The sequence below is a fragment of the Muntiacus reevesi genome, chromosome 18, assembly GCF_963930625.1.
Source record: "Muntiacus reevesi chromosome 18, mMunRee1.1, whole genome shotgun sequence".
Classification (NCBI taxonomy): Eukaryota; Metazoa; Chordata; class Mammalia; order Artiodactyla; family Cervidae; genus Muntiacus; species Muntiacus reevesi.
The window spans coordinates 41,788,266-41,802,758 of NC_089266.1; the positions used below are offsets into that span (position 1 = coordinate 41,788,266).

General features: G+C 56.7%; 1 protein-coding gene across 1 annotated transcript; it reads right to left on the bottom strand.

Moving 5' to 3' along the window:
- Nucleotides 1-812: 812 nt before the first annotated feature.
- On the bottom strand, nucleotides 813-14,146 carry FOXN1 (forkhead box N1). The gene is made up of 8 exons (XM_065910946.1): nucleotides 14,024-14,146; nucleotides 13,157-13,615; nucleotides 10,678-10,788; nucleotides 8,602-8,732; nucleotides 7,193-7,289; nucleotides 3,545-3,752; nucleotides 2,862-3,353; nucleotides 813-1,126 (listed from the first exon to the last, which is right to left on the bottom strand). The coding sequence occupies exons 1-8, from the start codon at nucleotides 14,144-14,146 to the stop codon at nucleotides 813-815; spliced, it is 1,935 nt and encodes a 644-aa protein (XP_065767018.1).
- Nucleotides 14,147-14,493: the final 347 nt, after the last annotated feature.

Sequence of the window (14,493 nt, forward strand, 5' to 3'; positions counted from 1 at the left end):
TTTCCGAGGGCAAGGGTTTTTCCAAACACTTTGTGTCGGAACTGGGCTCAGTTTGGTCCTGGGGCGGACATTGCCCCTCCTGTGGGTCATCCCCTGGGGGAAGCCAGATAGAGCTTAAGTTGAGGACAGGTTGAGAGCCTGGCAGGGTGGGTGCTGTGAATATCAGCACCCTCTTGGGGGCCCACGACAACTTGGGGAGAGGCTCCATATCTCCTCCTTCTCGATGGACTGTTGGGATGAAGATGGGAGAATAAATACAGGGGGCTTCTGGGAAAGATCACTCCTGGAGGGGGGCAGGCCTGCAGAGAACGTGGAGATCAGAAGAAGGTTCCGGGGTGGTCTTGGACCTGGCTGGGAGCCCTGAGCTTCTGATAACCAAAGCCTTCAGCTCTCAGTTGCCCCCCAATGAAGTCTGTGATATAGTTCTGATTCCTCTGGATATAAGGTATGTGAGTGGGTGTATGTCTGCATAACTGTGTGTGTATGTGTGTGTGTGTGCCTGTGCACATGTGCACGAGAGCCTAAGTGTGGATGAGTGTGAGCCATGGAGAATGCATTTTCTTCTTGCCCAGACACTTGCTCTCCAGGATCCCTGGGCAGGAGCTGGCGTACCACGCGGTAGAAATGTGCGAGGGGCAGAATCCTGGGTGGTGACTTCTCCACCTCCAGCTGCCAGCTAACAACCAAGTTGGCTTTGTGACATAGGGGACAGGGAGTGTGTTTCCTTCCTTGACCTTTAAGGTGAGCCCGACATGGGCGGCCGGCTGGGACTTCCAGGCCAAGCAAAGGCTGGAGCTGCTGCAGGGCATTGCTCAGGCCAGGGCCACGGGCTTGGAGCTGGGGCTGAGGTACACGGACGGGCCAGCAGAGGCCGGGGGAGGTGTGGGCTCCAGCTCCATGAAGGCCGAGTAGAGAGTGGTGAGATGCAGGTCACCCAGTGCCCCAGAGCCCCCGTTGCCTGGGGGTGCCAAGTCGCCTGTCCCACTGCCGGTCTCGGCCAGACAGGGCCCAGGGGGATAGCAGGGAGGGGGAGCTGGCGGCACTGAAGATGATGTTGGTGATGAGGTCACCAGTACCAAGGGGTCAAGGGCCAAGCTGTCATCCTTCAGCTGTTCCCATAGGTTTCCTATTTGGGGGAGAAAACAGGCATCACTGGGAGGCACCAAGGAGTCCTGTCTGCCTTCCACCCCACGCTCTCACATGCTCTTTAGAGAGCAGGACTGGGGTAACACTGATTGGAGAGCAGGCCTTTGGCACTAACTCTGTGATCCCAGGCAGTTGCTAAACCTCTCTGAATCCTCCTCCCATGTAGGACAGTGTGAATGCCATAGCCCAGATGATCTCTGTGGCTCTTTTTTGGGGGATGGGGGAGTGGTCAAAGATTTAAGAGCTGCCTGTTGGAAGAGTTGATGCAGATGCTGTACATTCTGGGGTTACTCTTCACCCTGGCTCTTGTCCAGGTTCTCAAGGAAGGTGACTGTGCAGCCCAGACCAAGGATCTTCCAGTAATGCACCGCGGCATCCAGTGAGCTGGTTGGGCTCCTCCATTGCAGAGCCCAAGGAAAAGGAACAAAGCCCTGTCGGGAAGTGCTCCCCACCGGGAAGCACCGACTCTGGGGTGCAAACTGTGCTGCACCCGATCTTTCTCTGTGTCGTGTGACCTGCGCTGTGGCCAGCCAGGGCCTGGGGCTCCTTCCCTGGGATCAGGGCTTCAGGGTCTGGAGGAAGGGGGCTGAACTAAACCCAAGACTGGCTGCCTGGTTTCCAATGCTAACTCTCCTTCTTTCTAGCTCAGTGACCTTGAATAAGTTACTTAACCATGGTGCACATCTATGAAATGGGTTGAATAATCCCTCCTACCCTATAGGCCCACGTGAGAGAGTGCATGTAAAGTGCCTCACACGATGCCTGACAGTAGGGCTCAGATAAGTGTTTATGGTAGCCCACATATCTATAGCTTCTTCTGAGTCTGTGGAGCCCGGCTCCCCACTTCTGGAGGGAGCTGCGGCTCTAGTTGCCTTTCTCTAAGAGTAGCTTCCCAAGACCTGGGCTCTCTCCTCATCAGACTGGGAGATCTCTGAGGGTCAGCTGCCCCCACCTGCTTGTGGATGGCCCCTACCCCAGGGCACACAGAGGGTCTGAGGCCTGGGTCAGCACCCTCCTTCAAAGCTCCTGTGGCCAGTACTAGGGCCTGGGGGTGCCCTGGAGATTAGATGGGAACGGGTGGGATTGGCCACAGGCAGAGATGCAGCAGGTGAGATGGAATGGAAGAGACAGATTCTCTTCCTCGGACCTGCTTAGCTCCTTGGCCTTCCCTTCTGGGGAAAGATCCCTCTCATTCTTCTGCATTAGGTGATGAACTCCAAAAATATAGTTGCTTCTGGAATTGTTCAGAATCTCTGTTGCTCACAGTCAACTATGGAATAGACCATCAGCCCCTTTCCAGCCTGTGTCTTCTTCTGAAGCTACTTGGGGGGCACACACCCCTGGTCTATATCTTCTTCTGAGGCTGTTGAGCCCAGCTCCCCACTTCTGGAGGGGGATAGGCTCTAGCTGTCTGTCTCTAACAGTAGCTTCCCAAGACCCGGGCTCTCCCGGGCACTCTCAGCCCAGAGCTGAGAGTGGTTTGGTGATAGGTCAGCTGGAACCCATTCAAGGGCACCCAGGAGGAGGGAGATAGGGGCAAGAATATTCCTCTTTGACTCTTCACCACCACCACCCATTCCCCAGCTCTGGGCTTTCTCTGCTCTGGAAATCCAGCAGTTAGCAGGCTGCAACCTGGAGACTGAGATGGCCCGGGCCACACTACCAGCTGCCCCTCTGCAGGCCTGTCCCACCTCCCCTTCCCACCCCCAGCTCACCCTGGAAGTCAAAGTCGGTGAGAGAGGGATTGATGGCGTCCAGGTCAGTGCCAAGGTCTCCGTCTGGCAGCAGGGTGTCATGCATGGTCCTGGCTGGGGAAGGTTCAGCGAGCAGCTTGGCACTGTGGCTAGGTGGCGTGTGGGCAGGCAGAGGCGAGTCCTGGGGGGTGCCCGGCTGGGCCCGCAGCTCTAGATGCCCATCTGGCTGTGGGAACAGTGGCTGCGGAGGTCCAGGAGGGGCCAGGCTCGGCGAGAGGTGCGAGTATGTCTGTGCATAGCAGGAGGGTGCGTGCCCCCCAAGTAGGTCCTGCAGGGGGTTCTTGCCAGGAATGGGGCCCGGAGCTGGGTGGATTGAGTGCAGCGGCTGGGAGAGCCCCGCTGGAGGTGCCAGGGGCTGGATGGAGCCGGAACCTGCCAGCCCAGGAGGTGGGCAGCCGAGCAGTGGGGAACCCAGCTTCTCCCTCTTGTCTCCAATGAGGCTGTCCAACTCCTCTGAAAAGGCCCAAGAGAGGACTCTGTGAGACCTCCTTTCCCCCACCATCGCTCCCAGCCTTGGAAGCACATTCAGGCCCTTTCCTTATTCGTCAGTTTTCCGTTGCCCAGCTTTTCTTACCACCCCCACTCTTACTTTAATTTTTTGGCTCTGGGCACCCCGGGTCCACCCCGCTGGCTGGCAGCCTCACCTGGCTTGGCCATGCTCTTGCGCACGGCGATGGGGTCTTTCCTCTTCCACTTCTGCAGCTCCTCCTGCATCTTGTCAATCTTGGCCGGATTCAGGGCCCACAGGCAGCCCTTACGAGAGGAACTTCCCGATTTGTTCTCTACCTTCTCGAAGCACTTGTTAAGAGACAGGTTGTGGCGGACAGAATTCTTCCAGCCATCAGGCGCTGTCTGCCGGAGCAGAGCAAGACAGGAATTCAGGCCGGGGTCAGGAAAAGCCTTGACTGCCTGGGGACACAGCTGGCACCCACTCGGGCTTGTCATGCTTCTCAGCGACCAGGCCACACTCAGTCCCATCAGTAGTGGGGCAGGGATGGGCAAGAACCTCAGTCACAGTTATTAGCACCTAAAATCTACCTCCATCCTATCCCATGCCCTTCAGAGGACTGTCGAGGTGATTCATGCAGGAGGGGCTGGTGGGTGCTAAGGAAGAGGTGCTGCCCCTCCCCGACCTGGGGCTGGACCACTCCCCACTGGGTCTCCAGGCCTGTGCTTGGACCCCTCTGTGCAGACGGCCTTGCCTGCTGAGCTCTCTGGGGCTGTGTCTCCCTGCTGTGAGCTTGACTCCGGGGTGTAGGTCCGTGAATTCCTCTGAGTGTGAGGACATGTGTGTATTGCTAAGGAGGTGTGTGTGTGAGAAAGTCTCTCTGGGGGTGTGTGTGGGTATCCATGATTGTATGTGTGTGTGGGTGTTTACATGTGTGTGCCTGGGGGGCGTGCCCTGGTGGGGAGGCTAGCCCTCAGGCGGGGGATGCTCGTGCCAACAGAATAAACACCCATTAGGAGGCCTGGTCATGCCACCAGTGCAGTAATTGTGCCCAGGGAGGGTTGTAAAAACCATTAGGCTGACTCAGTCGGGTGAGAGGCGGTGGTGGGGGTGCCGCTGGGCACCCTCCCCCTGCACCCCTCCCACCTCCAGAGCTCCGTTCCAGGTTCTATGACAGTCCTGGGCCCAGCAGGAGTGACTGTGGGCAGAGTACCCGCTCTGCCTGGTGAGGTCCTTCTGTGCCCTCACCCCCCCGGCCCCTTTCCCTTCCAGCTCACCGTTTCTGCCTAATGAGGGGCAGCCACTCCCTCCTTCCCAGCTCACTTGCCCCAGGGAGCAGCCAGGCTGAATCATGTCCAGCAGAACCGGGCCCCGATGCCAGCGTTGCTGCAAGTGGTTGGCAGGATCGGCTGAAGCCTTTCCTAGGGGTCACTGGCCTGGGTCAGGGGTCTGGTTGAGATGACCCCCAAAGCTCCCAGGGTCATGAGAGAAGACTCTTAAGCCACCAGACCAGCCAGCTAGGGATTCACCTTCAACTCCCTCAGCAGTCCCTACGAGGAGTCAAGGCTGTGTGGCCCGGTGGGCAGAGTTAATGGGCACCGGGCCCTTTACAGCCCCATAAACCTGTGACTCTGGGATGCCAGGGCAGCCCCCACCCCAGCTGCTTCCTGTTTGGAAGAGGGATGGTCAGCACTAGCAATTATGTCCAGTGGCTGGAACTTGCCCCGTCCCACATCGCTGACTCACAGGGCTTCAGGACGCCCATCTCGGCTGCCTTGGGCATGAGTGCTGCCCACCCCAGGGTCCACTCGGTCCTAGCCCAGAAAAATGACCTTCAACTGGGGAATGAGAGCTAGAGGTGGGGAGAGGATCTTTGAACTCTTTCCTTAGGTGTGTCGAAGGGGATTTGTCAGAGCTGGAAGGAATCTGTGTGCCAACTGGTCCAATCTGACCATTTTACAGACTGGGAAACTGAGGTCCAGAGAAGAAAGGGTCCAGGCCGAGATCATATAAGGAGGCAGGACAGAGCCAGACTCCAGCTCTGTTCCCTAACTAAGGGCCCTGCCCAGGTCACCCCACCGGCTTGTCTTTACCACCTGGGGCCCGTCCCATCCTCACAGATGGTTTCTCTCTGAAGTCAAATGTAAACTTGGGAGGGAGGGAGTGATGCAACTGGCTAAGAACAACAACTGGAACCAAAAAAAAAAGCAGTTAGACCTCTTCACTCCTCAGCCCCATAAAACAGGGATTACACGGCTCCCAGGAAAAATAATTAAGCCAGGAAGATGAGATGTAGGGAGGGGCTGGGGGCCAGGCTGGGAGTTGGCAGGGAGGAAAAGCTGAGAGGAATGGGGCAGGGCCCTCCCCCACTTCCCTCTCTCCAGCCTGACTCCTTGAAGCCTTAGGGGACACTCTAAAAGCTTTACAGGTCAATGAGACTTTGGCCCCCTGACATGCCGGGATTTAGAGGGTGAGCCCTGGATACTGGCTGTGATGCTGCTTGAATCCCAGTGCCAACTCTCCTCCTTGCTCCTTTCCCTTCCAGAAGCTCTGATGGATGACCATGCTTTTTCGTTCTTGGCCAGGACTCTGGCCATCTTGCCCATTCGTCATTCGGTGGCAGCTCAGCAAGTCTGAACTCGTTGGAATCCTTGTTCAGTTGCTAAGTTATGTCCCACTCTTCGTGACCCCAGGACTGTAGCCCGGCCAGGCTCCTCTGCCCATGGGATTTCTCAGGCAAGAATACTGGAGTGGGTTGCCATACCCTCCTCTAAGAAATCTTCTGGAACCAGGAATTGAACCTGCCTCTCCTGCACTGGCAGGTGTATTCTATACTGCTGAACCATCAGGAAAGCCCCTTGTTTGAATATCAACCCCAAACTATCCCCAGACAGCACAATTGGGAAGATGGTCGGGTCACCCACCCGCTGGTGGGTGGAGCTGAGTTCTGGATTACTTGGGTCTCAGCTCCTGCCCTTTGCCTGGGCAGCAGGTGAGACCGTATCCATTAGGTTGCAGGCCTTGGAGAAGGCACTCCTCATACACAAGCTCTGACTTCCCCTGCACCCACCCCAGAAGGAGCAGTTTTTGTTGGAGGGCCTGGGGAGCCTGCGGACAAGGGAAGTGTGAAGCCAGAAAGCCTGAGCCAGCAGCAAGTGATCCCACCTGCTGTTTGGCCTTGAGCAAATGGAGAGAGAAGGGTGCTTGTCTTGCCTGTAGGGAAAGAATCTGGTAGAGCCCCAGAAGCCCCTTTTGTGGTCAAAAGAGACTAGATCCTGTCCGTGGGAAGGTCAGGTGAAACAGCCAGCTCCCTAGGACACTCTAAAACTGTGAAGCCAACACCCCACTTTCTGGCAGAACTGCAGCTGAGCCTGCCGCCCACGGAGGCAGATCCTAATCTCTCCCAGGAAGGCAATGAGTTCTGCAGCCCCAGCATCCTGGGTCACCTTGGCTGGCCAGCTCCTACCCAAGTTCCTCAGTCCCACAGCATCCTGGGGGCAGCGGTGGGAACAGCCTCTTATTTCTTCCCAAGCTCTGTCCCCCAGTTTGGGGTAGGTGGATGCTCCTTGAAGCCTATCAGGTTGCCATGTCCATCTTCCACCAGCATGAGGTCTGACTCCAGCCTGCTGTGTGACCTCTGGTGAATGGCTTGAGCTCTCTGTTGCCCACACAGAACTGTCCTTCTGAAGGGCAGACAAAGGGAAGTGTGTGGTGGGAGGGCACACTCTCTCTTGGCTTTCATTCAAACTCATCTCCCACCTCCCAATGGTATCTTCTGGTTCCAGAGAGGTCTGGCTTGCCCCAGGACTTGGGGGTGGTGGGGTGGGGTGGATTTGGGGCTCACCTTGAAGTAAGGAAAGTGCTCCGTCATAAAATTGTAGATCTCGCTGACAGGAAGGCTCCCAGTTTTACTGTTCTTAAGGGCCATGAAGATGAGGATGCTGAAGGCAGAGAAAGCTCTGAGAGTTGGAACCTCTGATCGGGCCTGGAGTCTTCCCCCACCCTCCTACCCTGGCTGGAACAGTTAAGAAAGAAGAGACTGCTGCAGAATTCATGGGTGAGAGGCAGTCGAGAGGAGACGGAATGAGAAAGTATCCACTGAAGTTAGGCATTACTGATATTCGAGGGCCTTGTGGCATCTGAGAGAGCTGGGTTGCACTCTTGGCTTTAGTCACTCATTAGCTGTGTGACCTTGGATGAGTGCCTTAGCCTCTCTGAGCCTCAGTTTCCTCAGCTTTGAAGTGAAGAAAGTAATAGCTACCTCATACTCATGAAGATTAAGGATGCTGCCTAGCATATAGAAGGCTCTCATTAAATGGACGCTGTCATTATCAGCCAGCCCTCAGCCAATTGCTTGAATATTGGATCGTAAGGGAGGGAACTAAGGTTATTTGAGCCCCTACAATGTGCCAAGCATATCCTCTCACTTAATCCATCCAAAGGCCTGAATATGGCAGGTTTCTTTTTTTTTTAATATGAATAAACAGAGGCTTAGAAAGATTAAGTCACTTGCCTGAGGTTTCACAGCTAGTAAATTCGGAACCTGGACTTGAACCTAGTTCTACGGGGCTCTAAAGATTGCATGTGCTATTTTCTGTGCACCGTCCTGCCTTCCACAAACCCCTTCTCTATGCTCCTGGATGATGTGTAAGTACTTTTTCCATTTCCTGAGCTCGCCCTGGCTGACGACCTGACCCCACATGAGGCCTGGCACGCAGGAGGTCCAGTATCAGTGTTGGTTGGATGAATGAAAGTTCAGATGGAAGGGATCCCAGATGGGCAGGGTGCTGCTGGCCTGGCACCTACAACCCCAGCCCCAGAGCAGCTGCACTAGATCTGGTAGACGCTGAGTAACTGAACCACCTCTGCAGACCTCATCCCTCGCTTACTTCTGGTGGCACTTTGGGGTGAGGCTTCTCTCTGAGTCTGCAGAGGGAAGGGACAGGGAGGAGCATCCCCCACTAAACTCTCAGTCCCAGGGCCCCAGGAGGCTAGAACCCAGCGGGCTCACCCCAGGGCACTAGCATCTGCTGAGCTGAGCCACAGACATGGCTCCCCAGAGATGGACGAGAGGTCAGAGGGGAGCTAGTCAAGCCCCCTGCCCCCGCGCTGGAGTCTTCTCTCTAGCATCCTTTGGAAGTCTACTGGGTATGACTTCCACCCCCCTACCATTACCCTAACACGTCAAGGATTCCATGTCTCAGGGACTTCTCACCCCTCTTCCTGCTACCCCAGCAGTGCTGAGAAACATACCTGTAGGAGTAAATGGGTTTTGGGAAGAGGGGCTGGTGCCCGTCGGTGCTGGCCTGGGGTGCGATGCGCTGGTAGGGATAGTGTGAGGAGCCCAGGTACGGTACAGGGTAGCAGCTGCCGCCTGGTGAGTACTGTAGGGGTCAAAGGGGCAGAGTGGTTGCCACGGTAACCAGTCTTCCCAAGGAAGGGAGCCGCCTCCCCCCACTCATATACATCCAGAGAAGGAACTGAAGCTAGATTCTTCTCTCAAGCGTTCCGCCACCCATGGTCATGGGCCCCAGAGGCAGAGCTATCTGAGGCTGGCCAAGGATGTGGCTGTCCTGGGAAGGCCTGTGCGGAGATCCACATTCCAGAATTCAGGATCTCAGAGGTCTCAAAACCTCCTTCAGCATCTTCCTCTCAGACCTCTAGGTACCCTGGTTGCCATGATGATAGGACAGGAGCTGAACTAGGTGTGAGGGAATCTCGGGCCCCTGTACCCTTTCGGGCAGCTGCTTCGGGCCTCCCTGGCATCTCTTGGAGTGCTTGGGCCGGAAGTGGGGTGTCCGGCCTGGGCGTTTGCTGGGCACCAGCCCCTTTTACGAGTTTCAGTGGCTCTTTGAAAGGGCCGGTCATGGTGGTGGGCAGGTGAGGGTAGGAGGTGGTTTTTACAGCAAAGGGAGTGGCTGCCAGGGATGGTGTTTTATGGGGGTGAGAGGGGGGTAGGAGACTCTGACTCCCCCATCTGCTCCAGGCTGAAGTGCTCTTTCCAGGTCACCCGAGAGACACTTAGTGACTGAGTCACCCTCTCTGCAGGCTCCATAAAGCCCTGGGTGCGGCCATCTTGTCCGGGGAGGGGGTGCAGAAAACAGAGGCGATCAGGACAGAGCTGGACACGGCGAAGCCGTCTCGGGCCTGGCAGCCCCTGAGCCCTGCCGTGGCTCAGTCCTGTTGGGCCAGGCTGCCTCAGGGACACCCCTACCCTGGGTCAGACCGTGAGCCTCAGGATGGCCCAGCCACTCCAGCCTGGCTCCTCACAGAGTGAGGATGATCCCGTGTTGCCTCTGCTTCCCTCCTTCTCTTTCTTTCTCCCCACAAAGCAAGCAGTCTGACCACCCTCCCGCCCACGTGCCTGCCTCCCTGGCTTGGCCAACACCAGGGCCAATGCCAAGGAGCTGGGAGCAGAACCTGCTCCACAGGCAGGGCCTGTCTCAGTGCCAGGCTGCAGGTGGATGGAGCTGGGCGCTGGGCAGCCACTTGCTCTGTCTTGCCCGGTGACTCCTGGGAGCTGCCTGGCTGCTCTGGGGCACTTTTCTTTCTCTTTTTAAAAACCTCCATCCCATGCCAGTGTGGGGCAATTACTTGGCATCCTGTGAATCGGGGAGGAGCTGAGGCTGAGCAGTGGGGTGGGGAGTGGAAAAAGTGTTAGTCTGTCGGTCATGTCCAACTCTTTGTGACCCCATGGACTGTAGCCTGCCAGGCTCCTTTGTCCACAGGATTCTCCAGGCAAGAATACTGGAGTGGGTTGCCATTCCCTTCTCTAGGAGATCGTGGAGAGGGGGGGATAGGGCTAAAGATGATGGGGACTTGGAGCCTCCAATGGGGAAGGTCCCCTAGCCTCACTCCTGGTCCCACCCTGTCTAGGCTAAAGGGAAGTTTGAGGCCAAGGCCACATAACAAGATGGAGGCTGACCCAGGCAGGAGCCCATTGTTTTCTGTGGTGTTCAGCCTTGTGTGTTACCCCCACTTAAACTCCTTTTCTCTTTGCTCGGTCCTTGTCTTGTTCTCCTCTTTCTCTTCTGTTTTTGGTTCCATCCGGCCCTGCCCCAATCTCAGCCCCACCCTCTTTGCCCAGACCTCTCAGGCACTGCCTGGGTCTCAGAGAAGCCCCGCCCACTCGGAGAGAAGGGCAATTGCTTCCCTTCCTGTGAACCCGTGTTCCCCACCTTGGGTGGCCCAGCCTGAGATTCAGGGCCCTGCTGCCCCTACCTGCCCATCCAGCTGTGCACGCATACACTCATATACACACCCACGCATCACACAGGAACATAATATCCTGAGACCCTGGGGGAAATTGCCCACCTGCCCCAGACCCACCTGGTGGAAGGGGGGCTGGGAAGGACAGTACATGTGCTGCAAGGGGGGCTGGTAACAGTACATCCCCGGACCACTCTCCAGAGCTGGGGGCTTGACCTTGACTTCTGACCCCTGCTGGAAAGAAAGAAACAGATGACAAGGCTGGACCTTGCCTTTCTTCTTTCCTATATTCCGTCTTGAACCTTACACAAAAGTAATTCCACCTTTGCCTCTAGCAAAGCTTATTCCTGGAGGACAAAAACATGAGAACAGAGGAGGGCAAAGATTTTCCCCAGGGAACTCAGCAGGTTAGTGGGGGAGTTGGAGCTGGAACTGATTGTACTCCCTACCCCTCACTTCCCTGCAAGTGAGAGGCTGAGGCTGGGCTATCCAGGGACGTGTGGGAGACTTGTCGTCAGTCACACTGAAGCTGGGATAGGACCCTGGAATGGCACAAGGATGACCCCACTCACCAAGCCTGGCTCGGGACCTGCTTCCTGGTTCAGAACCACCAGCCCCTCAGAGCAGATCAGCAAAAGACCACTGCTCTGGAATTTCCATTGCAGAGCCATGGGGAGGGAGCACAGGAAGTGGTCAGACAGGCTGATCCAGCTGGGGCCCCCAAGGCCCTACCACTTCCTATTCTGCAAAGCCCAAGGTAGATCTAGCAGGTTCTCAGGAGGGGGCTAGTGAGTCCCCTCTGCTCTGGGCGCCCCCAACTCACAGCCTCTGCTCTCTGTTCTGAGGAGTCTGTGCTGTGTGCTAAGTTGCTTCAGTCGTGTCTGACTCTTTGCAACCCTGTGAACCATAGCCCACCAGGCTCCTCTCTCCATGGGATTCTCCAAGCAAGAATATTGGAATGGGTTGCCATGCCCTCCTCCAGGGGATCTTTCCAACCCAGGGATTGAACCGGTGCCTCTTATGTCTCCTGCATTGGCAGGCAGGTTCTTTACTGCTCATACCTCCTGGAAAGCCCTTGAGGAGTCTATTTAGTTGCTAGTCTGCTGGAGCCCTGTACCATTTCCCACTCTGGCAGAGGGAGTCTGCAGCTGCTGCTGGTGGTGGGGGCCGGATCCTGACTTCCCACAGGTTGTGAGACCCACATGGAACCCCCAGGGACTTGCCTAGAGCTCTACCCTGAGTAGGCACCCAGACAGAGAGCACAGCTAGGGACTGGAAGGTTAACAAGGCCAAGAGTAGGTGGATCATTCTTCTTGGGGTTACCAGGGGCCTGGGGAACCAGCATCTAGGCCCAGAGGGTCAAATCAGCTGTGAGCTCTTTCCTGGGTGTGCCCTGGGGTGGCTGATGCAGAGATATCCATAATCATAGAATCTCAGGCCTAGAAGGGCCATGAATACTATGTCCAACCCTATCATTTGACCAATGATGGGGCTGAGCCCAGAGAAGGGAAGGGATGTGCCCAAGGTCACTCAGCGAGTCGACCATCCTGCTGTGGGTCTCTGGGCCCGAGTTCTTCTCCTTGGTCTCTATGGGACCTCAGTTTCTTCTTCCGCAAAATGGAGATAGTGGGAACTCTTTAGAGGGTTGTTGTAAGGATTAAAGAGTACTTGAAAGGAAACATCTGGCACAGTGACCAGAGGCCGACACTGAGTGGACATTTACAGGGCAGTAACTGATGGGATGGGGCTTCCCGGTGGCTCAGCGGTAAAGAATCTGCCTGCAATGCAGGGGACGTGCAGGAGATGCATGTTTGATCCCTGGGTTGGGAAGATCCCCTGGAACAGGAAATGGCAACCCACTCCAGTATTCTTGTATCTGGAGTAGGCACAACCCCAACTGGGAGTGGGTTTTCCTCTTCCCAAGGCAATAAGCCTATGATAGGGTAGGTGCTGGTAAGTATACTTTTCTGATGAGGCTCAGAGTGGTTAAGTGACTTGCCCAAGGTCACAGAGCTTATGGGTATGGCTATGAAAGGACATATTGATCTTCTAAGATGCTTCCAAGGTATTTCTATTAATACACCCAGGCCTCATTCTAGGTAAAGAATGGGGCCCAGAAGTGTCCTTTGAGAAGACTTAAGTCTTCTCCCAACTCTGCATGCTGATGCTGGCGTGGAGAACATTGTGATCTGTGACTCCTCCTTAAGCCCTTTCTCCTGGCCTCTGGAATGTGTTTTTCTTTCTCACATTTACATATGGGTGTGAAGGTCTGACTGGGGATTCTTGACTTTTAGAGAGAAGCTGCATGCAGGAATCCTGACTCAGGAGCCTCTGGGGAGCTTCCAGCATCGCTGGATCTGACCAGACTCCCTGACCCGACCCCTTCGACACTGGGCCAGGTCAGCATTCCCTCCCTCAGCTGACCTGGAGACTCCGAATGAAGCTGAAAGACCCCAACTCTCTGAGCTTGCAGGTGCACACTGACCCTGAGTAGAAAGGTCTGGAAAAGGGAAGGCAGAAAGTTTGATTTCAGAAGACTTTCTGGAGTGCTGGGAATTGGCACAGGGGTGATGGGGTGCGCGCTGGCGCTGGTACTCACCAGGACTTGAGGGCTGTGCTCCTGGCTGGGGTACGGGAGCCCGTTGCACCAGACCTCCGCAGGGAAGCCAGGCAGGAAGGCCTCAGCCTCCCCCACATCCTCAGGGATCTCCTCAAAGGCCTCCAGAGCCCCTGGGGTCTTAAAGGAGTGTCCTTCGAGGGCCAGGGCAGTCTGGGCCTCAGGGAAGACATCCTCATGGAAATGTCGCTTGTATGGGTGGAAAGGCACGTGACTGCCCTTGAGGAAGCGCCCGGGACCGCTTGCTGGACCCTCCTCAAAGCCGAAGCCGGGGTACTTGTCTGAGGGTGAGAGCCGGAAGGGGCCCGGGCCAGGGCCGGCAGGGCAGTGGACTTGCTCGGGGCCTGGTGACGCGATGCTGGGGCTGTGTGGGGGCAGTGAGGACTCCCGCTCTGGAGGGCCATCAGGCACAAAAGACGAGCAGCTGAAGCCGGCGTGCTTCTGGGGTGGACAGAGGATAGACAGCCTATGAGTGGAGGCTGGATCCAGACCCGACTCTGCGAGGGTAAAGGGTCTGTGGCTGAGCTCTGGGGAGCCCCCGGTGGAGGAGGGAGACCTCACCCGCCCTTGGAAGCCTCGATCTGATGAGGACGCACCGCTTCGAACCCCGGGGTCATCCCCGGTAGGGTGGATGCACAGCCCTGCCCTGGGAAAGTCCCGGACCAAAGGGACAAGCAGAGGCCCAGATCTCAACACTTTGGGATCTGGGAGTCCCTGGGTACTCGTTTGCTGGGAGAAAGGACAAGAGAGAAGCAGGGAGGTCCCGGGGGGGTGGGGGTGATGGCCCACCTGCTGTCACGCGGCCCTCTGGTCTCGGCCTCAGCCCAGGCCTAGGTGCCAGGTACTTACGTTCTGCGGGGCGGGGGAGCCTGGGGGGCCCGGCGCCTGCATGAAGTCCCCCTGGGGCTCGCCCTCCAGCCTGCTGGGGCCCGGCAGCGTGACGTCAGACTGTGGCGGGAGCAGCGACACCATCACCCAGTCCTGGCCTCGAAGAAAGCCGTCTGTGATGAGAGCGAGGACCAGCGTCCAGGGCTGACCAAGCCCGAGTCCGCCCCTCCCACCCCTCCCTGGGCTGGGACCCTGCCTCCAGCCAGACGTCGGATGAGAGAGACAGACAGAGACAGACAGACAGACAAGCCGAGAGAAACATCAGAAACAGAGGGAAGCAGATAAGCAGTGTGAGAGACAGACAGTGAAAGACACTCAGGGAGAGGCTGGGAGCCTGCGAGGACGTGGATTCTGGTGATTCTGGCCCTGTGAGTCTGGTGTGACACTGAGGAGCGTGTGGCCGCTGGGGTTTTCTGCTGTGTCCGCCACAC